The following is a 25,230-nucleotide window of genomic DNA, read 5'->3' on the forward strand; positions in this document are numbered from 1 at the left end:
GTGTCCTTATACTGCGAATGTAAACTTATCTCCTGAAAATAGGGTGTTGAAGTAAAGAAAGAACAGGAGGCAGTTCACAGGTATCTGTAACCAACAGCCATTTTATTAAGTAACTCTGGGACTCTAAAGTGTTGGCATTTCCAGGTTTCCTTCTAGCTGTTGTTCACATACCTATTTTACATCGATGGATTAATGTGATATGATTTACATAAACATTCTCCTACTAGTGGTCATTTAGGTTGTTTCCAATTTTTTGCTTTAATTAATAGAGGTGCAGCAATTAAAATTCTCATGCAAACATCTAAATAATTGGGAATAAGATTATGAGGTCAAAGGTTATAAACATTTTGATAACCCTGGACACTAAATGCCCAACTGCTTTCTAGGAAGGTGGTACCAATTCACAGTGCACTTGTGTGCCAGATGCCTCAGAAACATGCCAGCCCTGAATTGTTCTTTCTTAAAAATGTTCTAATTCCAAAAATATAAAAACATATTTATTATTGCCTTAATTAGGAGCTAACACTCTAGTTAGGAAGCTAAAGGCTAATTCATACAAAGCATAAAACACAGGACAATGTCATTTAATGCTAAAGGGTGTAGCAGTAATAGTGATTAGGAATGTGAATTCTAAAGTCAGCTTTAATACTAGCTGTGTGACCTTGGACAAGTCACTTAACCTCTCCGTCTCAATTTCCTCATTTGTACAATATAGTAACATTCCTAGGGGTGCTGTGAGCACTATATGAGTTAAAGGAATGAAGTGCTTAAGAGTCGTGTTTGGCACACTTTACGTTACTATCTCACAGTTCCTAGTGTGCCAGCCACCACCACGGCCACTTGCTGTAGAGGGAAATCAAGAAGGCTGTGACAGGCAGGTAAACTTCCACTCAAGTCTCTGCCGTCTCATTTCTAAATGCTCACCATTCATTTGTACTTGAAAATCTATTCACAAAAACAATGTCTTTAATAAGAAAACTCATTTTCTTTCTTACCAACTCCTCCAAGTCCAACCAGTAAATTTTCCTTTCTACTTCCTGTCCCTCCAACAATGTCTGCATTCTTTAAGCCTCTCTATCATCTCCTATCTCACATTAAATCCTCTTGTTCCTTCTCCGAATCTTTCCTACGTTTTTCCTTTCCTCCTTATTGTCCCCACTTTTTCCATCTCAGGCGTGGATCACCATCTCTTCACTAGTTTCTCTGCCTTGAATGCCTTGCACCTCTTGGTTCCATCTCTAAGCCACCCTAGACTGACCCCTCCTGCATCGTGAGTTCGGAACCACCCATACTCCATCAGATCTGAATTTTGCTGACTGGCTTTCATGACACTCCTTAGCTAGCACCTTGATCTTGGACTTCCAGCCTCCAGACGGTGAGAAATAAATGTCTTTGTAAGCCCTCCCAGTCTGTGGTATTTTGTTATGGCAGCCTGAGACAGGGGGTTTATTTCATGTAATTGTCCCACACCCTATGTGGTCGGTTCTCTTACTATGCCTATGACATGGATGAAAAAAAACTATGGTTTAGAAACGCCCAAGGTCATACAGAGCCAGTCTGTGATAGCACTGGGATTGGAACCCAGGTGGTCCGGCTGCAGAACCCATGTCCTTGACCCAGGTGCTGTTCCACCTACCAGAGGATCATGGGGCTGGGCACACAGAAGGGCTTCAATGACCCTGGTGCCATAGCCAGAGATGGAGAAGCAAATGCAATCCTGGGACTTGTCTAACATGTACAGAATGGGTGGCCGATGTGCAGTGCACCCAGGCTTACAACTCTTCCCTCCTTTACAACTACCAACTGATTATAGTACCTTTTCCTTTTTATTCCAGATGTAGCCTCAGAACTGTCCTCAATATAAGACACCAAGCAGTTAGTACAAAATTTACTGGAGTTGGCCTATAGCAAAAGACCAATAAGCACAGAACTAAGTAAACCAACTGCAGTAATAAGAGCAAGGAGGTTTGAAACAAGCAAGGGCTGACCCTGAAAACAAGAGGAGACCTACTTTAAACGGTATGCTCAAAGAAGGCCTATGTGAAAAGGCAAGTTAAGAAGAGCAGGTCAGCCCAGCCGCTGTGGCTCAGTGGTTGAGCGTCACCTATGAACCAGAAGGTCACGGTTCAATTCCTGGTCAGGGCATAAGCCCGAGTTGCAGGATCGTTCCCTTATAATGCAGGAGGCAGCCGATTAATGATTCTCTCTTATCAATGATGTTTCTATCTCTCCCTCTCTGAAATTAATTTTAAAAAAATATATATATATATTTTTTAAAAGTAAAAAAAAAAAAGAAGAGCAGGTCAGTGTCTGGATTGGAAAACATGAAAAAAACTCTTAAAAATTAGTTTACCTACTAAGGCTTCTCTTAACTTTTTTTAAGGCTTATAATCTGACCATATGGAAAAGTGATAATGAGATAAGACTTAATAAAAAGTTTCACTGATGTGGACTGAATAAAAACAGATAAATATGGGGATCCCAACTTCTGGAACATCTGTGTGTAAGAAACAGGTAGGAGGAAAACACTGGTTTTAAGGGCAGACAAATACAATTTAACAAAATACAAAAGAAAGGAAAATACAAAAATTATCCTGCTAGAGTAAACAGAGGGCACTTTTTCACGTGTCCTACATCCATCGGTATGTTACTTTCCTACTTGTAATGGGTTTCATGTTGTGCTTTCCTTTAGTTATATTTTAAAGTTAAATATCTCCAAGAACCCATGAGATCATATTAAAATTGATAACAGAAATTAGCTTTACGAGGACAACGGAACGCACTAAACTTAGCAGGTAACACATGACTCCAAGGCAGTGGCTGCCAAACATTTTCCAGGCAGCAGAACCTTTCTCCCGGTGGGGTCTTCTGCATGAATCCAACACAGAGAACAAACAGTGTAGCTCTGCCCGCGGCGGCCCAGGCCAGGGCCAGCCACAGCCAGCTGAGAGCTGCTGGCTCAGGGGTACACGGCAGGAAAATCACAAACTCATTCTCTTACAACGTGGAGTCCCTTCATTGGGCCTTCAGTATCTAGCCCTCCTACACTGTAACTCAACACAAAGGGGTCCCGAGCTGGAAAATACCGTTTTCTGAAAGGTTTTAAAATCAATGAACTCACTGTGCTCTTTCTGTTTCTGTTTACAAAAACCCCAAAAAGACAGTGAAGTAGAACATATAATATGCAATCTCATTTTCAAACATAAACTTCTTTCTCTAAACAGTTTTACTTTCAAAAAGCAGTGGATAGGGCAATTCTTCAAGGAAATGGCAGAGATCTGAATAGAGGGAGAAAAAAGTGAAGTGGGAACAGTCACAATACTGCCACTAGGAAACAGAAAAAAGCAAATAGCTTGATACATACTTTTTCTAAATTTCCTGACATCAATATCCTGACTATTGCTTTCAAATGGCACTGAACACTCAGTTAAAAAACTTACTGGTTCTCCAAGTTTATCCAAGTTATCCAGGAAATATTTTACAGATTCACCCTAAAAGCAAGAAGAAAACAAACAGTTATTAGGGCTTAGAAATGGAAGATTTTGTTACAACAGTTTATATTAAACTGTCTGGTTGTACACTTAATCCAAACATAGTTTGTTTCAGACTGAACACTAACCCCACTAAAAACATATAAAATGTCTGCCTCTGCCACAAAGTGCCACAGCCTGGTTAATTTCATAAATGCTTTACATAAATGATACCCCCACGTGATCATCCGCTTGGATTGCACGTATGCTTTTGATATCAACTAAACTTGAAATGGGATTTTTTGTCTATATTTTTCTACCTTAAGTTTATAGCAATGGTGGTTATCTTCAGAAACAAGAGCAAACCAGAGATGAGGTGAGAACACCGTATAAAATATCTTCCAGTTACAGGCATGTGCCTGGAGACACGCCTTGCTAAGGAAGATTTTGAGTAATGCTGCAGGCTCTGTCTGTAATAGGTCTGCTTTCCCTCTGACCAGCCTACACTCAGAGCCCAGATTTCAATTGGCCCTCCAGGCAATTCCAAGCATCTAAACTGTGTGAGAAGACGTTCCTAAAAGGCAATACTTGAACAGAGGAAACCATTTCAGGAAAGAAGGCTCTGGGTCTTGGAATCTCCCTGTGTTTTCACTTTCCTGTTGGACTTCTACTGAGGCACTTCCCCTGACGGAAGCCCCTTCCGCAAGATCCTGAAGGCCGGGATTCCTTAATGTATGGGAGAATCACAGGAAGAGCTTGCTATGCTGTAGTTCTGATTGGAGTAGAGATGGGGTGGGGGAGGGAGTAGTTTCCATAGTTCAGGTGATTTCTGGGACCACACTTTCAGTCACAAGGAATTAAAGTAGCAGTTCTCATAATTTCTGATCTCAGGATCCCTTTTCACATCTTAAGATTCTTGAGGAGCTCCAAGAGACTTTGTTCATGTGGCTTATAGCTACTGGTATTTATTTACCATATTAGAAAGTAAAACCAAGAGATTAACAAATATTTTACTTAATAATTCATTTTGACATGTCAATGGTAAACCCATCGCCTGTTCATCTATTGTAACATGTCTTAATAAAAGACAGTGAGACACGCATCTGCTTCTGAATTTGAACCGCTACTTTAGGTTGGTTGAAGTATATGATGAAAATCTGGCCTTACACAAAAATGTAGTCGGAAAAGAGAGAAGTGTTTTAATAATTTAATAGGAAAACACTTCCTGAAGTACTAGTAAACTGATAGATGTTTGTGCTCTAAAACTGCAAAGTCTAATGGTTTAAAGTGGCTTACATCCGTTCCATGCATAGTAAGTCCTTCTATTTGCAAGTTTGAAATACTTTAAAGAGAAAAAAAAATCAAGAGATAAGAGAGAAAACTACAAATCTGTTTACTCCTTAAATTAATTGCAACTGTGACTTGTGTTGCCATATTATATTGCATCTATTACCATAATAAGGTATAATATGCCTTTAATTTTCATTAGTTTTATAATCCCCAAAGGAAGCCAGGTCAAAATGTTTTCTGAATATTCATTAAGCAGGCTTCAATAAGCATATGTTTAGAGAAATCTATTCAATAGGAAATTTATTTTATTTATTTATTTATTTTTAAAATATATTTTATTGATTTTAGAGAGGAAGGGAGAGGGAGAGAGAGATAGAAACATCAATGATGAGAGATAATCATTGATTGGCTGCCTCTGCATGTCCCCCACTGGGGATCAAGCCCGAAACCCAGGCACGTGCCCTTGGCCAGAATTGAACCTGGGACCATTCAGTACGCAGGCTGACGCTCTATCCATTGAGCCAAACCAGTCAGGGCTCAATAGGAAATTTATTAACCTGCCTTTAAAAGTGACCTATAGGTGTTTTTTTAAAAAATCAATTCACATTTACATAGAGTAGTAATTAAAGCCCTGCAAATATCTTTTAGAAGCCACATCTAAATAAGGATCCTTTTGTACAATATTCTGTGCACAGACTATGTGTAATATAAACGTTCCATCTACATTTACTTATATAAGGATTATAGCAAGAACCAAATGCCAAATAGAATGTACAAAATGAAAAAAGGGTGGGGTTAAAAGTTGGTTAATGAACCAAGATTCTTCATTCAGTCTAAGGAAGTGGCTAGTAACAAAGATAATTAAAGGCTCAATTTCCCATCTGACTTGTCCTTTCTCTATTGTTTCTTCACATATTCACACGAAAAGATGAAATATAACATGATATTGCTCTGCCCACACTATTTGAAATCTAAGACTAGACCATTATACTTAATTCCTTAAAGACAATAAACATAAAACCAGGCCTGATTATATTTAAAGAGTTTGTTCATAGCTTTGAAAATGACTCTAAAATTAAAAGATATTGAAAGCATCCTATTTCAAACATGTGAAATATACCACCTCTATAATGAGTGCCATGTCTTTTTTTCTCCCCTTAATTTTAACTTCAAAATGAACCATAATAAAGAGGCTAGCTCTGCACACAGGGCAGGCATCAAGCTCTCTGGTCCTGAGCCTGTCATGGGCGGTTTCACTTCTCCTTTCATTTATTGCCCTCCCGATGTTCTCATTTTGCCTGGTCTTCACAAAGGACCTATTTTATTGTTCCTTATCTTTGAGATGGCCTACTTTTTGTTTAATGACATTCTCTATTCATTTTTATTTGGAAAAAGCATTGTAAAGTATTGATGTGACGCACAGTGCATGTTTTTAATAAGGGTGATAGTGTCATCTTTATCATTAAAGCATACTTAAAGTACTACTCATGTCATTTGTTTGGTTCACATGGAGTGAGAGGATTTACTTATAGTCAAAGGAATATAAGCTATTGCCCTTCACTTTGTAGATAGGTCAAAATTATGTAGACTACAACAAAATGCAGAATTTCTAATTTCTTGCTAGCATTTTCTATGTGCATCACTTAAAACTTCCAAAAGGGCCAAAATTAGTTAGGTACAACAACATAAACCACCCCAATATTTGAAAATATTTTTCGTCAAATTAAATACCTATCCAGATTAATCTAAGATAATTTACAGCCTAAATCAAATGTCCAAAAGAATACCTAATTTAGACAATTAATTTTAATTCTTTCTTGCATATAAGCTATAAAAATAAACTAGTGCACAAAATTAGAAATGAGATTTTTGGAAAGAACTAAATTATCACTTTATTTTATAAACTGCCCTTTCTTTGCCATTGCTCACAAATAAATAAATTCCTTTTTATACAATTTTTCAATTAGACTTACCAACCAAATAATTTAAAGCTAGAATTTAGTTTTTAAGAGTATTCCTGTAGTCCTACCAAATTCTAATTTACACATAACACAAAATGTACAATGCAGTTTAGTAATTCTCTTATTTTATTAAAATGCTTCATCCTTAGAGATATGAGAAAAAATCTTAGCTATATGTCTAATGCATTTTTGGATACATGGATATCTTATATTTATGCATGCGTACCTAATACTTATATGCTATTCAATTTTGTTATCTTAAGAAAGTATCAAGTAAAAATGAAATGCAGGCCCTGGCAAAGTAGCTCAGTCGGTTAGAGTGACATCCTGACATGGCAAGGTTGCAGGTTTGATGTCTGATCAGGGCATATACAAAAGAAGCAATGAATGAATGAATGAATCATTAAGTGAAACAAATCAATCTCTCTCTCTCTCTCTCTCTCTCTCTCTCTCTCTCTCTCTCTCTTTTCCCCCCCTCCCTCCCTCCCTCTCTCTCCTTACCTCTAAAAATCAACAAAAAAAGAAATACAAATTTTAAATGTAAGAAAGAAGTTTAATATTACAGATAGGGGCTAGCTTTAACATGATATATAACACTGCTTAATTAGGCAACAACATGATAATTTACTCCATATTTATTCCATGCTACCATTTAGTATGACCAGTTTCTGTTCCTTACATATGTATGTGTGTCTGTGTGTATATATATACATATATATGTATGTATAAACACACACACACACACATACAAGAGAGAATTTTCCATGTAAACAAACAAAAAAAAATCACATACATTTTCTAAGAATGCCTTGCCAGTTCTGAGAAAATTAGTGCCTGCAGGAAATACTAATGTTGCACTACTAAGTGAACAGGATATAAAACTGTACAGAAAGTCCTGAAAAGTTTATCTCAAAAGTTAACCAAGGTTGTACTGAAATACCAGAAGGAAATACACCAAATATCAACAAAGATGTCTTGGGGTGGTGTATAAGTGGCTGACTGGATGCTTTTCTACAATGGACATATAAGTTAAATTTTAAATTAAAAAAAAAAAGCTAATTTGTATTCTGGAGCAGGTAATTCCCTCAAAAAATAAAACAAAACCATTTTCCTACTTTTCAGTTTTCACATAACAATAAAAAGCTTAGAGTTCTGAGAATTCCTCAAAACTAAAATACTTTTTTGGAAAGGGTCAATCTTATACAATCCGAACAAAGAAATATTTAGCTGTGCCAGAACTAGAACCTTTCAGTAGTAATTTTTTTTTTTTCAAAAAAGAAACAATCTCAATTGTTAAAAAGAAACAAAAAATACAATTTTCCAACACAGGTCATACTTCCCAAATATAGTTTCAATTCCCCTGATAACCAATAGAGGGCCTATAAGAGCAACTCACAATACCCAGAAGTCCTTGTGAATGCACACTGGATGTAAAGTTCTGCTCTATGATGTGCTACAACGAATCTTGAAATCCCCACAACTCAAAATTACACAATAATCAACATTAAGTAACATTAACAATAAACATCAATTAATAAATTCTATGCCTTTATTACACAGCAGATGAGAGGAAAACCCAGATCACTTTATTCCCAGTTAGGTATTGAACCAATTATCCCAACTCTGGCCAGTATTAACCACCTTCCCTTCTCCGTCCGCCCAGCAATCATGTCAAACAGCAAAGCAATGCAACCTATGAGTGTTTCTAAATACTGATGAAAGTGGGAAATAGCTCAAAATCTATATTGGTAATCAGTTCCTTTTCCAAATCACTATTTGGTTAATTGTGCTACGAAGGGACACAGGAAAGCATGGTTGGTTGTGAACATAAGACATGGGCTACGGAGTCCTACAGCCCAGAGTTTGAATCATGGCTCTGTCACCAAAACTACCGGTGGCCTTAACCTCTATGGACCCATGTTTTATGTATAAAATGAAGTGAACAGGACTATATGCTCTCTTAGGTCTTTTCTAGGTTAGTAAACACTTAGTGATTCTACATACTCTTGGCAGAAAAGTAACAAATACTGCAGCATTTATCATTCTCATTTACACACACTGTTGGTTGACTTTTTCTATCTGCTCCCCATTAGACTGAGAGTCTCTTGTAAGACAGCCAGACAGGCAGTTCTTCAGTCGCCAGGGCCTGCCCATTCAGCCCAGAACATACTATGGGAATGTATTCAATACATGTTTGCTGAAAGAGTAAAGCAATGAATGAGTGCGCTGTTTATAACTGATCAAATTATTGCCCCACTATATAAAAAAGATCATAAAACAATCAAGTACAAAATGAAAAGGTCTTGTGTTTGCCTGGCCTAACAGATTAATTATTACCAACTGATAACTCTTCTTAGAGTGAGATTCAAAGAAACTGGTTAAAATAAACACAATGTCCTCCTGAATTTTAAAAAGGCTTGAAAAAACCCACCTACTAAGCCAGGTGGTTGAAAGTACTGCAAAGAGAAATGAGAACAGTCATTTCAAGTGAATCTTCTCTACTTCCTCACCTCTCTTCCCTCTTCAGGCCCTTCCGCCTGACTTCATCCTTATCAAGTCTGTCACTTGCCACAGTCAGCAAAACCTCTCCATTGCCAAAATCAATGGACATGCCAGTCTTTACTTTACAAGACCTCTCAGTGGCATGTGGCACCAATGACCATGTTTTTCTTCACTGAAACCCTTTCCTGGCCTCCATGGCATTACATGTTCCTGGATTTCTCCTATCTTTCTGGCCATTTCTGGTAGCATCTCCTCTTATAAACATTCTCAAAAGGTTGAAGGTTCCTCAAGACTCTATCTCGAGCCCTAATTTCTTTTTATACCCTTTCCCTGAATAACTGTGTGCATCCAAAAGATTTTAAATATCACCCCAAAACAAACAACTCCTACATTTCCATCTTTTAGCCCAAAGCTCTATTCTGGATTCCAGACTCATGTAGCCAACTGTCTACTTGATTCCACCTGCATGTCTCACAGATCTCAACCTGATATGCCCAAATTAAAGTCTTAATCTTCCCTCTCAAATTCTTTTCTTACAATCTTTTCATTTCAGCAAAAAGCACTATCCACTTGGTTGTGAAAACCAGAAACCAGAGTCACTCTTTTTAAAAAATATATATTTTTATTGATTTCAGAGAGGAAAGAAGAGGGAGAGGGAGATAGAAACATCAATGATGAGAATCATTGATTGGCTGCCTCCTGCACGCCCCCTACTGGGGACCGAGCCCGCAACCCAGGCATGTGCCCTTGACCGGAATCGAACCTGGAACCCTTCAGTCCACAGGCCAACGCTCTATTCACTGAGCCAAACCAGCTAGGGCCAGAGTCACTCTTAACGTATGCCTCTCTCCCTCACTTCATATCCAATCTGTCAGAACCCCAATGATTTTGTTTTACCTTGAATCTACTGTCGTCCCTACACCTCAATGGCTACCACCTAGCTCTGGAACTGCTCAGCATCCAGAACAGCAGAAAGGTTTTTGATAAGTTTTTACTGCCTGACTGCTCTCCTCACTTCCCTCCAATCTTCACACTCTAGCAAGCTTTCCCCACCTTAGGTCCTGCACACATGGTACTCTTTCTGCCCGTCAAACTCTTCCCTCTCCTCGCCTGGCTGACCCTTTCTCACCCATGGGGTCTTAACTGAAAAGTCCATCTCTTCAAACCATCCTCTTGTTTTGTCATAGGTTCCTTTTCTTTTCCTTCAGAGCACTTATCACATGTGGGATTGCTTGTAATGTAAGTTCCTCCAACTAACACAAGATGAATGAGATCAGAGATTATTTTCATTTGATTCACTAGCAAATACCCAGCCTAAAACAAATGCCTGCTCAGTATTAGGTGTTCAAGGACATGCTACTAAAAGGCTGCTGAAAGCTGCCAGTTGACAAGTTGATTTATCAGACTTGTTAAATAAATAACTGAACCCTTGAAATTTGCTCCCCAAGGCCCTCTTACCCTCACTGACTTTTACATTTGCTCTTCAATTTTCACATGAAAAGAATTCAAATGATCATAATGAAAATACATACTCAAAGTCATGCTCTAAACCTTAATACTTGCATATAGTATAAAATATAAATAAGTAGGAAACCATCAGATAAACATAAATATTCTATCAAATAATGCATTTCTACAGAATGAAAGTTTTTCTTTTAATAAAGAGCCTTCTTTTACAAAAGAAAGATATCTTACATTAAGGCCAAATATGCAAAATGTTACACAACAGGTGAAAACTTTCTAATTGGTTGCAACATTTAATCATAACATAACTTAAAAGGTCAACGAAAAAATTAAGCAAATATAATTCTCTCTGCCCTAGTCCAGAATTGAAATGTATATCATCTATATGGTAATAATTTTAAGACCCTATCAATTTTGAAGCTGTAGCTAATAGACAGTTTTACTGCAAATATGGCAAAGTAGTAAGTTAAAAATAGCAAATCATTTGCATTGCAATATTGCATTGCAATATCAATAAACTAAATCATGTTACTCTTTTTAATGATTTCAACTAAAACGAAAAGTATTTGCAGCATATAGCATTCAATTATTCATTAGGTTTTTTAAAAAAATCAATAAAAATGAGTTTAGAGACCATCTTACATTTGAATAGCAACTTGTCTAAAGTATAATCATGTCTATCTCCTTATTGATTAGGCCTTGTGTAGCACACAGTTGGCCAGGCAATAATAACTTGTGGGTGAATCTCTAGCAAAAACCTAGTTCCTTTGCTCACTGTTAGTATCTTCCATGAGTTTTTCTTTTACTTAGTATCAATAAATGGATACAACCTCTTTACATCATGAAGCCTAAATGAAAACCACCTAATAGTTTAAGTTGACAAATTATACAACTTCTACTGAGGAAGTCCATCCTGTTTAACAGAAAAATGATTTTAAAAAACATTACCCAGGGAGTAGGAAACCAGTACCAGGTTACTGAAAAGAAAAGTGAAAGTCTCTCACCCCAATTATTCATTATTCCAGCTCTTTTTCTTTAACCTTCCTAGAAGGGTTAAAAGAGAAATGTCCTATTAACAGGATACATGAAGCTGCTCCAGCGCAAAAAACCCAAAGACACTGAAAACTATTTGGGGCGGGGGTTATAAGAAAGTTTTGCTCATTGGCTAACATCATTTTTAAATGCCAAAGTCAACAAAAATTTTTTCTTTAGGGGAACAAATTTATTTTGCTCCATGAGAAAAAGTAGGAATTCTCTATTAGACTGTTTTAGTTGGTTTTTCTATAAAATGGTCAGAAGTCCTAAAATCTCATAAAAGCACATGAAATCTTAAAAAGAAAATAATTTTGTATTTTATAAATATACTAGGGGCCCGGTGCACGAAATTCGTGCACTGGGGAGGGGTCCCTCAGCCCAGCCTGCCCCCTCTCACATACTGGGAGCCCTCAGGGGATGTCCTACTGATGGCTTAGGCCCGCTCCCCATTGGGAGCCGACCTAAGCTGCAGTCTGGCCTCCCTTTGCGGGAGGCGACCGGGCTGATCAAGGGAAGGCGCCAGCCCCATCACCCTGCTGCTGCAGTCACTGCCAGTCACCATAGCCGCCAAGGTATTTTCATCAACACCGACTCCAGTCCCTTCACCATGAAAAAATGACAACTTTCTTTAAGCATTTTCAAGATGTGTCTTTCATAGGATATGACATTTCTTTCTTTATTTTTCTTTTTATCCTCACCTGAGGATATGTTTCCATTGATTTTTTCCCCCTTCCCTCCAATTCCAGGCTCGGCCCCTTCCCAAGCCTAAAGCCTCCGCCCCAGGCTTTAGGCTTGGGAAGGGGTTCCCCACCCCCCTGTACCTCCGATCGCAGTCTCGGCCCCTTCCCAAGCATAAAGCCTCCGTCCCAGGCTTTAGGCTTGGGAAGGCGACACCCCTGCCCCTCCAATCGCAGGCTCGGCCCCTTCCCAAGCCTAAAGCCTCTGCCCGATGGCCGGCAGGGAGTGACCTGGGTGCCAAGGAGGTTCCTGGGACCCAGGAATGTATGCAAATTAACCACCACCGTTGTTGGGTTAATTTGCATACTCATTTTGATTGGTTGTGGGCGTAGCAGAGGTACGGTCAATTTACATGTTTCTCTATTATTAGGTATGATGGGTGTTTTTTTGTTTTTGTTTTTGTTTTTACCTTGGAAAAAGAAACCCAAATGCCCTCTTTAACCTGCGGAGTGCTCACAAAGCCTCTGTCCACCATAGGCACAGGCAATGGCAGAAGGGAAGGAGCACAGTGGGTGAGGGTGTAGGATCGCCACAGAGACAAAGGAGGGAGAGGGGAGACAGTAGAGCACCTGCACCTATGCCAAAGGTATCTCACCACACTAAGGGGCAGGCAGCTAAGGATTTGGCTAAATCGACTACACATTAGATTGAAAATCAAGCAAAGTGACATGAGAAGGCAGCAAGAACCAATGTAGCAATGAAAACCTCAAATCTCTCTAGGAAGTACTGCCTTTATTAGACAACATGGTCTAATGAGAATGTAAGCCATATTCTGCATTATTTAGAATTCAGAATTTTTTATATTGGTAAGCAAATTCAAAGAATGAATCAAATAAAAGCTTACAGTGCTTTATTTTTTAAAGGATACATATAGTTTATGTACATATGGCTAATATTAATAATATGGTTAATATATGTCAGGCATTGCACTACAGTCCTTTACATGGATTATCTCATGTAATCCCTACAACAATTAATAACGGTAGGTCCTTGGATAGTCCCCAATTTTCAGTTGCAGAAATTCAGAGATGCTGAGGGACTTGCTCAAGCTCACACAGTGAGTGGCACAGGCAGGACATGATTTCTGGCTGGCCATTCAGTTCCACTTTATCTCATGGCATTGTAGAAAACCATATCAAATCTAAAGGCTATCACATTAAAATCATTTCTAAATGTTTTACAATATGCAAAATAAATCAATACATTTCAACATGGTTATTTTCTAATTTGTTTCGAAGATACAAAGTAAAGTTTCATGTAGCAAAACCAAGTACAAATGTCTTATGATTGAGACCAAAACCAAAATAAATCAAGGAAGAGTAATTCTACTCAAGTATTCTGAATCTGTTGTAGAGTAGTTGGGGATGAAAAAGTACACTCATTAAAGTGATTTAAATTTTAAAATTCGTTTTGCCCAAAGAAGAGAGATTAAATTTGAAAGATTAAGATAAACAACTACTATCAGTGCAGAAGATGGCAACTTTAGTCCAGTCTCAAAACAAAACAATTTCCTTGATCTGTATCAACCCATTCTAATAATGCTCTGCTAATGTGGATGGAACAAATTCTCTAGAAAAAAAGGCATCTTGCAATATATATATTTACCATACAGACAAAAGTGAATTGTATCATGTAGCTAGAAAAAAATGAAGTACTTTCAAGCAAGGAAATAAAAATCATTTAATTTTCAGAAATATGCACATAAAAATATAGCTTCTAACTATAACAAAAGTTTGCAACAAACTGCAATCGGGAATGCTCAATAGTATGAGAACTGTGACAATTATCTGAGTAACACTGCAAAGGAGCTCATAAAAATAATAATAGTGTTCTGATATCCCCTTCTCCAAACCAAGAGCAATAATATACTGGATATGTACTAATGTCCAAATGACACTCTCCTAGAAAAATATATGGCTGCCTTTCAGATAACTGGTTGCCGTTAAACTTTTCTTTTTCAGGATACATTAAAAACCATGTTCATTGTCCTGGCCAGGTAGCTAAGTTGGTTAGAGCGTCTTCCCAATATACCAAGGTTGTGGGTTTGATCTCTGGTCAGGGCACATATAAGAAGTAATCAATCAATGCATAAATAAGTGGAACAACAAGATCAATGTTTCTCTCTCTCCCTTCCTCTCTCTCTGAAAATCAATAAAAGTTAAAAAGAAAAACATGTTCACAAAAAATAAAAACCATGCTCACTAATGGAACATCAGTTGAGGATGACTAGTAGTACATTTAGTTTTCAAGGAAGTGAGGATTCAAATGGCCTTTCCCATGATGAATAGTGGTTAGAAGAACTGTACCACTCTTAAGTTAATAAATTTACTATTAAATGTCATTTAAGTTTATTTATATCTTAAGCACAACCTAAGTTAATACAATAAAAAAGGAATGGCACAAGAGTATTATGAAAGTTCAGAATATAAAAACAACTGGGTGAATATCAGTACAATGCTATGTATTCTTAAGAAAACCTTACATATATTTAATAATGTGCAAGAACTTATGAGAGGAGTGGTAATATTTAAGCGTATGGGTGTTGGTCAGAGAGTCTGAGAATAAAAGAAGAGAATGCTCCATGAATATAACATTGGAGTGCGTGCAAAACAGTTGTGGCTAGTGCTGTGGGCCAGGAGTCAGTCTGGGTTCCAGTGTCCACTCTATTATTTATTGGTTCTGTGATTCAAAGCTTTAAGGAACCTCTCTCTGCATCTGAATTTTTTCATCTGTGAAGTGTGCATCTTCTATTTCTGTGTTTTGTTTTTAAGGATTGCAATGATAATGTATGTGACAGAACTCTGAAAAGTACAAAGGCATTCTGATAAAACATAAAGTATTAAAATGTGATATAATTATCAGCACTTAAATTCATTTTCTGGAGAAAGAAATTAGCACCTGTTTTGGGCTAATATGACTAGATACCTCAACTTGTTTGGGCTGCTGCCTATTTGAGGAAGGTCAACAGGGAATATTCAAGCCAGGGAGTCCTTCGGTCCTCATGCTATGCTTTCCTTAAAAGTGAGCTCATAAAGCTTTCTCCCGAGTTAGGTCCACACTCTAGTAAATAATTCTGAAACTAACATCTCGTTTACCTAACAAAATGATTTCCTTGCTTCATCCCTTAGTTGTTTAATAAACATTTTCAGAGCAGCATAAATTACTGTTATCACTAGCTTTGTTTAGCAATAAAAGTGTAATACAGAAACCAGCAAAGTATTTTACAATCCCCCTTTCAGCACCGGAGCCCACATATCTCACAGCTAGTCAAGTTTCTACTCCCCCACCCCAAAATATAAGATATATACATGAACATGTCAATATAACAAAACACATCAAGACATATACTTATGTATGCATACATACATGTTCACACACAATCTCAGAAAGTTGTTTTGTATAAGTACATGCTAAAAAAATTTTTGTTTTTTAATGTAAACAGTACTATAGCTCTGGGCTTCCAAGGTTGGGAAAAAATGTAACCACTCTGACATTTGATCAAATTCACCAACAGGAAATCCTACCCATAGAGACCTGAATTTTAAAGTCTCTACAACCTCTGTTTTATGTAATCCTTATCTTACATTTAACTCTAACCCTAGAATCAGTAGACAATAAGTATCTAGCAACTTGAAGTCAAAGTCCTGTTTTGCTTTTATTCATAAAGAAAATGAACCAAATCCTTCTCCAACAGAAACAAAAGTCATACTTTACAACTGAAAGCAGAAATTGATTCATTTTCTAAAGCAAATCCAAATTAGTGTCAAAGAATAAACCAATGCCTCTAACTCTATAGTATTTCAAATTCATGCTACAGTAAAAATAAATATTTTACTCCAGCCTGAAGTTCTTACTTAGCACTCAGCTCTTTTCAGCAGCTAATACATGAGATTAAATAGTTACTTTGCTACACAGAATAAACTACCCCATCAGCTTGGAGAAGTGTAACTATGTCAAGCACAAACTGCACTACTTGAGCAAGAAAAATTACGTCTAACTGAAGGTACCATGATAACAAAGAAAACAGTTTGGTTTTAGGGATTGCAAAAAAAGACTGGTTGCCCTAGCTGGCTTGGCTCAGTGGATAGAGCATCAGCCTACAGGCGGAAGGGTAGTGGGTTCGATTCCAGTCAAGGGCACATGCCCGGGTTGCGGGCTTGATCCCCAGTAGGGGGCAATCAGGAGGCAGCCGATCAATGATTCTGTTGCATCATTGATGTTTCTATCTATTTCTCTCCCTTCCTCTCTGAAATCAATAAAAATATATTTTTTAAAAAAGAAAGACTGGTTATTACAGGAAGTTGTATTAATGCTGACAAGTTAAATTGTATATAGAAATTAGGAAGCTCTAGAGTATTCCAGTGTCACACACTTTCCTGTCCATATACCCAAGTCTACAAAGTTTGCTTATATTTCTGAATAAGCAACTATATATTAAAAGTCCAAAAAAGTTTAATTGGCAGTAATCCCTAGTTATTTTCTTAGTTTTACTACATACCTCCAGTTGTTTCATTTCCTAGCCAACTCTGGACTCCCATCTCTTTAGTCATCTAACTTACCAAATTCCCTAACTATTGTCACATAAGAGAGGGTGTCTCCTTAGTGCAGTGGCAGGCTGCAGTGAATGCATAGCCAAAACTGAGCATTACAAACATTTAACCCAGTACCAACAGAGACCACTTCTTAGGATATATGTATTATCTTCAGTGTGCTAGTGTATAAGAACGGTCCCTTAAGCTATAACAACAGATTAAATTCTTTTTCCACAGTAAGCTATTTAGCTTACCCATAATGAAACTAACCAGAAAAGGAAATGTTTGCCTTTGAGAACTCGGGGGAAAAAAACCCATTCATGTTTGCACCCAAAGTTATTACTAACAAACGACTGGACTGCTGAAAACCTAAGCTGTGATATCACTATCCTATCCCTTGTCCCAAAAACTAATAACAGGGCAGTCATTCATCTGAAGCAAAAAAAGCCACAGAGAGGCTTAACAAACCGACACGTTTTCTTTTCCTTTCAATTTGCATTAGTAAGTTTAATAATCAATTGTTAGTTAAAACTAAAATAGCCAATTTTACCTCTCATTTCCCCTGTTTACTCTTTCTATACAAGATTCAAGAATATACATTGAACATTGCAAAAAGGAAAAATTATTCTGTAACACAAGGACTTCCCATCTCCTGGAAAATTAACAAATTAGCATACTAAAATAATTCATATTTCCTGGAACTTAATGTGGGATGTTTCTTTTTTTTAATAACCTTATTAATTCAGTATGTCTAAAAAATGAGGAAATAAAATAAATGTCAGGTCTTATGCTAGTGAGAGAAAAAAGACAAACAAGTCATACCAAAGGAGCCTCCACTTCAGTGGGAGAACCAAACAAGAATGCAAATAACTCGAACACATGTGAGGGTTAGAACACAAGCATACCACAGAGAAGCAGGGCAGGGGCATTCCAGCCGAGACCATGGGGAAAGCTTTGATCCTAAGCACTGCTCTTCAGTGTGGCCACGAACAAATTTATCCAAATTGCCAATGGCTGTCTGCTAAAAATACAGATCTCTGGGTCCCCTCCCAGATTCCTGAATCAGATCCCCTTGTGATGATGTCTCGGAATCTGTTTAGCTTTGTATTAAGCAAGCATTCCAGTGAATCTGATTTAAGGGGCCATGGAGTGCATTTAGTCACATTAAAATTTGATTACCACTGTCCTAAGTGAAGGGTAGGACCTAATGAACAGACACAGTAATTAGAAACCCTAACAGAGGGACTTTGTGAAGAGAGCCGTGGAAGCAGATGATCAGGGGATGTGGGAATTGAGGGGTTATAAGACATGTGCAGTGGCCAAATAAGCTATATTGAATATATTGTTGGAATCATAGGCAAGCTAGCTAGTTTTGACGCAAATAAAGAGGCTGAACTCTGTTCTTTAGGCAATAGAGAATGAGCAAAACTTTCTCAGCAAACCCATGCTGTACATGACCAAGATTACCTGGGAGTCCAAGCAAGAGGTACTAGGACAATAATGTAAAGGAGGAAAGGAGGGAGTGGATGCAAGGGATGTTGCAGGGGTAGAAAAGACAGGACTTGGGGATTGGCTGTATGTAGGCAAGAGGAGGAACTGAATATGACTTTGGAGGAAAATTTTTAATGAGCCAAGTGCCTTCCCAGTGCCTGACACTATGCCAAGCACCACAGACATCCAAAAAGTATGAAAATCATTAATAGTTGAGCACCAGGTGCCAGATACCATTAACAATGCCAAGAATATATTATGGGGGGGGGGGGGGGGGAGGGCGTGGTGGTGGTGGTGGTGGTGGAAATCCATGTGCTCCAGGAGTTTAAAATTATATTTTTGTCCTGTCCCTCTTTTCTTGTGTGCCTACTTTTTATCAGGAAAATTGGATTTCTAGAACTTGTCTCTCCTACCCAATGTCTTCTTTGCTCCTGAAGCATCAGCTGTCTCAAGTCAAGAACATGCAGATCCTCATCCTAAGTGGTTTTAGCGATTTGTTCTTAATGGCAAATACTTAGGAATGCTTTCTCAACAATGATGAGACAGTCTTGATATGAGACAGTAAAAGGTGAAGGTCCAAATTCAAGAAGTGCCATTAAACCCATCTTCAGTTAAATGGACTTATAGAACTTTAGAGTACAGTCATTTATTCATTCAGTCAATATGAATTGCATGCTGTTACATATGGTGTTTCTTCCCTGACCTGGAAAGATGAGTAACATCCTGGAAAAACTTAAGAGTGGAAAGTGTGGTTTGTTGGCAAAATGAATTCAGAAGAAAGGAGAATAAGCAGCACTTAAAAACAGGAGAGAAGGTGAAGGGAGATGAGAAGGGGTTGTGGGGAGGAACTTATGCAAGACTACCAAAACTCATATAACAAACTAGAGGCCTGGTGCACAAAATTGGTGCACGGGTAGGGCCCCTAGGCCTGGCCAGTGATTAGGGCCCTCCTTCCCCAGCTGCCGGCCGGGGCCTTACTTTGTTCTGCGCCACCCCCGGTGGTCAGCACACGTCATAGTGAGCAATAGAACCCCTGGTTGAACTCCAGTGGGGACACTTTGCATATTAGCCTTTTTTATATATATAGACCAAAGGACAAAAGTTAACCACAAGTCTGAGAACTGGATGGAGGTCACTTGTTGTTAAATTAATAATTTTCAACATATAATGCTGCCAGCTACTCAATTTTCACAATATTGTGAGGTAATCTCTGCCTTTCATTAATGGACAAATTACTTGACAAGACACCCACACCAAAGAAGACAACTATACAAGATAGCACATAGCCAAGTGCTAGACTGTATGACACACTTGAGAGCCATAATTCAGAGACAAATCTAAGTGTCAGTTTTATATGAAGTTATCATAAACACTTTTTTAGAACTTCTACGAGCTAAAACTGCTTCTGAGTACAAACTGTAATGGCAAAGACTGCAGGCTGTACATCATTTTGTAGCCACACCCATAAATATTGATGGCTTTAATGCCAGTGACACCACCAAACAACATTCTAAGCAGTTTTACTCGTAATGGTCCCTTTATTTTGATCATAGTACAATAACACTTCAGATCTTAGCTCCAAATTGTATACAGTCTAGATTGCTATCATTCCTGGGATTTTTCCAGTCTTTGGCAAATAAAACCCAGAATACAATCAAAGCATTCACAATTAAATTACAAAACACTTGATTTAAACAAAAATCTTAGTTATTACTTTTGTATCTTTAACCTAGATCGGATCCTTTCTCTTCCACCCTCTGTAACAGCTACAAAGTTTTATGGTCTTAAGACAAAGTAGAAAAAATAAATATAAAATAAAATCTAGGTGCTTCCCATGTAAAACAGATACCGAATAACTTAGATGGAATAACTAAGACTTGTTTGTTTGTTAAAAAGATACATTTCAGCCAAGTGAGGACATAGCAGGAAGGTGGCCGGCCATTTATGAACCAGGAAGTGGGCCCTCACTAGACACTGAATCTGCCAGCACCTTGATCTTGACCTTCCCAACCTCTAATGTGAGAAATGCATGTCTGTTGTTTTTAAGTCTATCGTAGTTTGTTATTACAGCCCAAATGGAATAGGACACCCACTTAGTTGGTCCACAAAATTTTCTTTGAAAAAATAAAAAATTCATTTTGTAAAATGTGCTTAGAAGCTTTAAAAAAAATACACATGCAAAAACAGAATGCAAGTATATGAAAAGCACAATGACTGTTAAACATTATTCAGGACTTTAATCTCTCACTGTATTAATCTGTATCATAAAAAATGAGTACTTCTAACGACCAAATAGCACAGTTGAACCTAGTTCAGTTATTGAACTCTTAGTCCAAGAGTAAAAGGTTGATTTTTTTTAAAAGAAGGATGAATATTATTGCTGTAATTGAGGTATTTTCAAAAGCTGAAAAAATGTAGCAGTGCTTACAAAAATCATTATCTTACTTTCACAAAGAAAAAATGATCAATTAACTATCACAGCTTTACCAAATCTATGGGGTTTGCCTTATTTTTACCTTGCTAGTAAACAGCTCATCTATATAGCAACCCCAGTTTCTGAGGCTAAAATTCTACACAGATATATTATATTGTGGAAGTCAGTGAAAAGGATGTGTAACTCTCAGCTAATAAATGTCATTAAAATAAAATCACAGCATTTGAACAAATCTCTTACCAGTTGAAATTCTCGACGTCGGTCATAGGCGTTCTGTATGCCGCTGTCTGCCCATAATGCTCTTATAGCAGGAAGATATTGTAAAAAAATTCGAGTTTCCACCAGTCCCTGGGCCACCAAGGGGGAACGGGTGTCAAATGACATCATCTTGTCTCCATTGAGTTGGTTTGAGTTATCTCCCCAAGGAATATGAAGCTTCTCTCGAGCATCTACCAGCACCCTCATACCTTTGTTAAAAAAAAAAAAAAGAAAGAATTGTGATAGGAATCATTAGATTCTCAAAGATTCTATTCCAGTATTATTTTCTTAAACTTCTTTACTACTCCAGACCTACCTCCTCCAAAGATGGAGATCAACATCAAAACAGACATCTGTAACTTCTCAGAGTTTTTAAAAAACTAAGTTATTTACAGTCATAAAATTAGAGCCTTGAAAAGCATGTACTATTAAACAATTTCTCTTTCTGAAGGATTTTAACATGTTCTCATTTATCACTACACTGTTATCTTTGGTCCATCAAACAGTCACATAACTATCAAGAACTCATTTGTTTGGAAACTGAAAAACTGCTGTGCTGTCAATTTTCTGATCATGCCAACTTAAAAAAAGTAGATGTCTAGCATCTCATACTCAATGCTCAAAATAGGCACAGTTAAGAACCAGGCATTTACCTGGCTCATAATCAGTTAACATGTCGACTCTATTCATTGACATAATTCCTGAATTCAGCTACATCAGGATACAAAGGTACCTTGAATTAAGAATTGGCAAGGTGGAGTCTGCGGCCTTGAAACAGACCTTAATTACTTTTGTGCTAAACATTAAGACAGGATAAACACAGCTGTTTTGTACAGCTTAACTGCAGTGGTGCTAGGGCTGCGAGCTCACTGTGGTCTGGGAGCTCCCGCCGAGTGCTCTTCTCAGTCATTAACCACCACCCCCCGCCCCCCCATAAACACACACCCAGACAGTCTTCCTCTACTCAGTCCTGGGAGAAAAAAGTGACCCAAAGGAGCTGCTTAAGTACTTCCCAAACAAAAAAAAACCCCTCCATTTAAAAAATACTGAAATCTGTTGCAAACTCCTACCCAGATGAAATAGAGAGAATCTGGATGCACCTGAAGGACCAGACTCCGTATCTCAAGTTTGCCAAAATGTCTTTTATAAGATAGAAAATATCTGGTGGTAAGAAAAATACGTGCTACTTATCGCTCAAATGGCAAAATGAAAACCATCTTCTCTAATTCTTTGAAATCCCAGAAATAAAATTCTAGTGTATTTTTCACTTAAGAACAAAGTATAACTTTAATTTTTGAAATAATGTCAAATAGCAGAGTCTACGATCCAAGCTGACACCGATGCATGGACTACCTGCACAGGCTCCACATCATTTTTAGGTCTAAGGTTCTTTATATCAATGCACAATTTCATTTAAATAACTGAAGCAAGTTGTGGTGCGTCCCCCCTCAAACTATTAAGAGAGAGAGAGAGAGAGAGAAACGTGTGCATAGTGATTACAGGCAAACATCCTGCCCAGCCCTGACACTGGGCCGAAAAACCACTGATGCTAATTTTTTTAAACTATAACGGGTCTACTCTCCCCTGGTACCTGCACAGCAAACATGACACCCTCAAGGTTCCTATCCTTGTCCAAGAGGACCCAGAGACTGTCACCCTTTGCCCTTGACAAGTCTCCGCAAAAAAAGTTTCCCGATCGCGACGGTTCCAGAACTCCCTTGCTCAGGAGGCGCCCAAGGAAGCAGGGAGTCGGGAGCAGACCGACCCCATGTGACTCGGGTCACCCACCAGGGGCGGGGAGGCCGGGCAGACAGCGCCCGGGCCCGGGGTGGGGGTGGAGGGTCTGGGGTTTGGCTTTCAGGTCTTCCTGCCTCATCTGGGCACCCGGCTCTCTTCACTTCCCTGTCGGAGGGCGGGGTGGGAGACCAGCCGTGCCCCCCAACCCGGGCCGCGAGAAGGAAAGCGGGGAGCCCTAGGGCATTCCCTCTCCACGGAGGACGGGGCACCCCGCGCAGCAGGAGCGGTGCCGCGGGCGCGCCCCCTTCCCGCCCGCCCGCCCGCCCGCTGGGCCCGGTCCTCCGCCCGGGACCGAGCCCGAGAACGAGGGCGGCGCCCGCCCCGCGCCGCCCCGGGGCCCGGCCCCCGGCCCCCCGCGCCGACCCCCGCCCCGCACCTTTGATCACGTTGCTGTAGATGGTGGGGCGGAACTCCTCGCGCGCGCGCTGGTCGAAGTCCTGCCCGTGGATGATCCGCATCTGCTTCAGGAAGGTGGACTTGCCGCTCTCGCCCGCGCCCAGCAGCAGGATCTTCACCAGCCGCTTCACGTAGGTCTTCTCCCGGGACAGGCATTTGTCGATCTCCTTGGACTTGCGCTGCTGCTCGGCCTCGCCGCTCGTCAGCACGCAGCCGGGGAAGCACACGGACAGCACGGACCGCGACGGCAGGAAGTCCGCCATCTTGCCGCCGCCGCCGCCGCCTCGGCGGGCCTCTCCGGCTCCCTCCACCTCTTCTTCGGGCGCCGGGCGACTCCGGCACCGCGGCTCGAGGGCGGGGAGCGCTGCGGCGGCCGGAGCGCGCCGGGGGAGGGAGGGAAGGAGCGAACTGACTAGCAGGGCGGGCCGGGCAGGGCGGGCCGGGCGAGCAGGGGAGGGAGGGAAGAAGGGCGGGCCCGGGAGGGGCGGTGGCCCCGCGGCGCGCACGCGCACGCCGTCTCCCGGGGACGCGCACGCACGCAGCGCCGCTCCTCCCGGCCTCCCGCCCCGGGCCCGGCCAGTCACGCTCGGGCTCGCGTGCGCGCCCCGCTGTGGTCAGGTGATCTCCGAGGGCGCCGGGGGCGCGCCTTATTTCGAAGCCATTGGCTGGCTAGAACGTTATTCAAACCGCGGGCGCGAGCCTGAAAGGTTTTTGGGGCACTTTCTTACGGTGGTTCCTGGACATCCTGCTCTCCCGAGCCCGGAACAATAAGCAAACCTCGTCAGTGCGCCCACCCTGCTCTTTTTGGCATTCTCAGACCCTGAAAGACCCTCCCTCCCACGCTTCCCCCATTGAGAAAGAACTGGAGTTGGAGTTCATCTGAGATGTGCTAGGAGGCCTTGGTTAATGTCTCCTGAATGTGGATTCCCTCCCGAGCTGCGAGCTGCGAGCTGCGGCGCAGAGATCAGTGGATGTTAGCTGCAGCAGGGTGAGGTCATAGTGAAAATCCCCCTAAACCGGACACTGTGATGCAGGCTCTTCCCTACAAGGAAGCAGATAAGCAAACAGACCCGGGACGGGAGCCGGCAAACTTGAGGTTTCCTGCCAGATTACAGAGGATATGATCAGCCAAGGGACTTTTTTTCTGTCCTAACAGTAGATTCAGGCCAGGACACCTGAAGGGGCTGCCAGGAGACCAGCAGCAAGTGACAGCTGAGCTGGCAGACTGCTAGCAAGGACCCCAGATACTCACTTCTTCCTTCTCAGTGTTTACTTTCAAGTGGAAAAAGCCGTTTTGGTCTGTCTCTGTTTTGGGCAGTGCTACCATAATGCTCCTTGATTCGGGCTCCTGTAGCTCAGAAACGACCTATGTGTTAGGCTGTTGAGGTAAGAGGTCAGCAATCTGAGATAGCTCATGAAACAGGTTTACGTTAAAAAAGTAAATAAATCAGTGCTAATCAGTTACTGTCAGGGTTGGTTTAATGGCCGACGGACCTCATGGCTCAGTGCATTGGCTGCAGGAAACAATGCCTGTAGTAGAACTATCTCCCATTGTCCTGGCCGACCCCATAGGGTAGACATCTACAATATGCACAGCGGGGTAGGTTCAGCGCCGTGTCTATGGGTTGATAGGGTCAGAATCTCTGGGCTGTGGTAAAAAGTCTTCCCTGCTATTGTCTCACTGGCATTTGGGAGGCTCTGTCCTCCAACCATAGAAGGACTAATGCTGCCCAGGACAGGGGCCCATCATTGGCTGCCAAGCAGCATGTCTATGTGCACTCCAGACTCTCATCTGAATTCTACAAAAATGGGAGGAGGAAAGCCTGGGAGTTAGGTAGTTACCTTTTTTTTTTTTTTTTCTT

At 40.1% G+C, this 25,230-nt stretch overlaps 1 protein-coding gene across 1 annotated transcript in view; it reads right to left on the bottom strand.

Annotated features, from left to right (window-relative positions):
• Positions 1–25,230, bottom strand: part of GNA13 (G protein subunit alpha 13) — a 31,667-nt gene extending 6,437 nt beyond the window's left edge. The window contains exons 1-3 of the mRNA XM_079797204.1: positions 23,349–25,230; positions 21,158–21,384; positions 3,441–3,491 (exon numbers count right to left, since the gene is read on the bottom strand). Of these exons, the coding sequence (XP_079653330.1) occupies positions 3,441–3,491; positions 21,158–21,384; positions 23,349–23,631 (561 nt within the window). The 5' untranslated portion in view covers positions 23,632–25,230. The remainder of the gene's footprint in view (positions 1–3,440; positions 3,492–21,157; positions 21,385–23,348) is intronic.

The sequence above is a fragment of the Cnephaeus nilssonii genome (genome assembly GCF_951640355.1).
Source record: "Cnephaeus nilssonii genome assembly, chromosome: 19".
In the NCBI taxonomy this organism is placed as follows: domain Eukaryota; kingdom Metazoa; phylum Chordata; class Mammalia; order Chiroptera; family Vespertilionidae; genus Cnephaeus; species Cnephaeus nilssonii.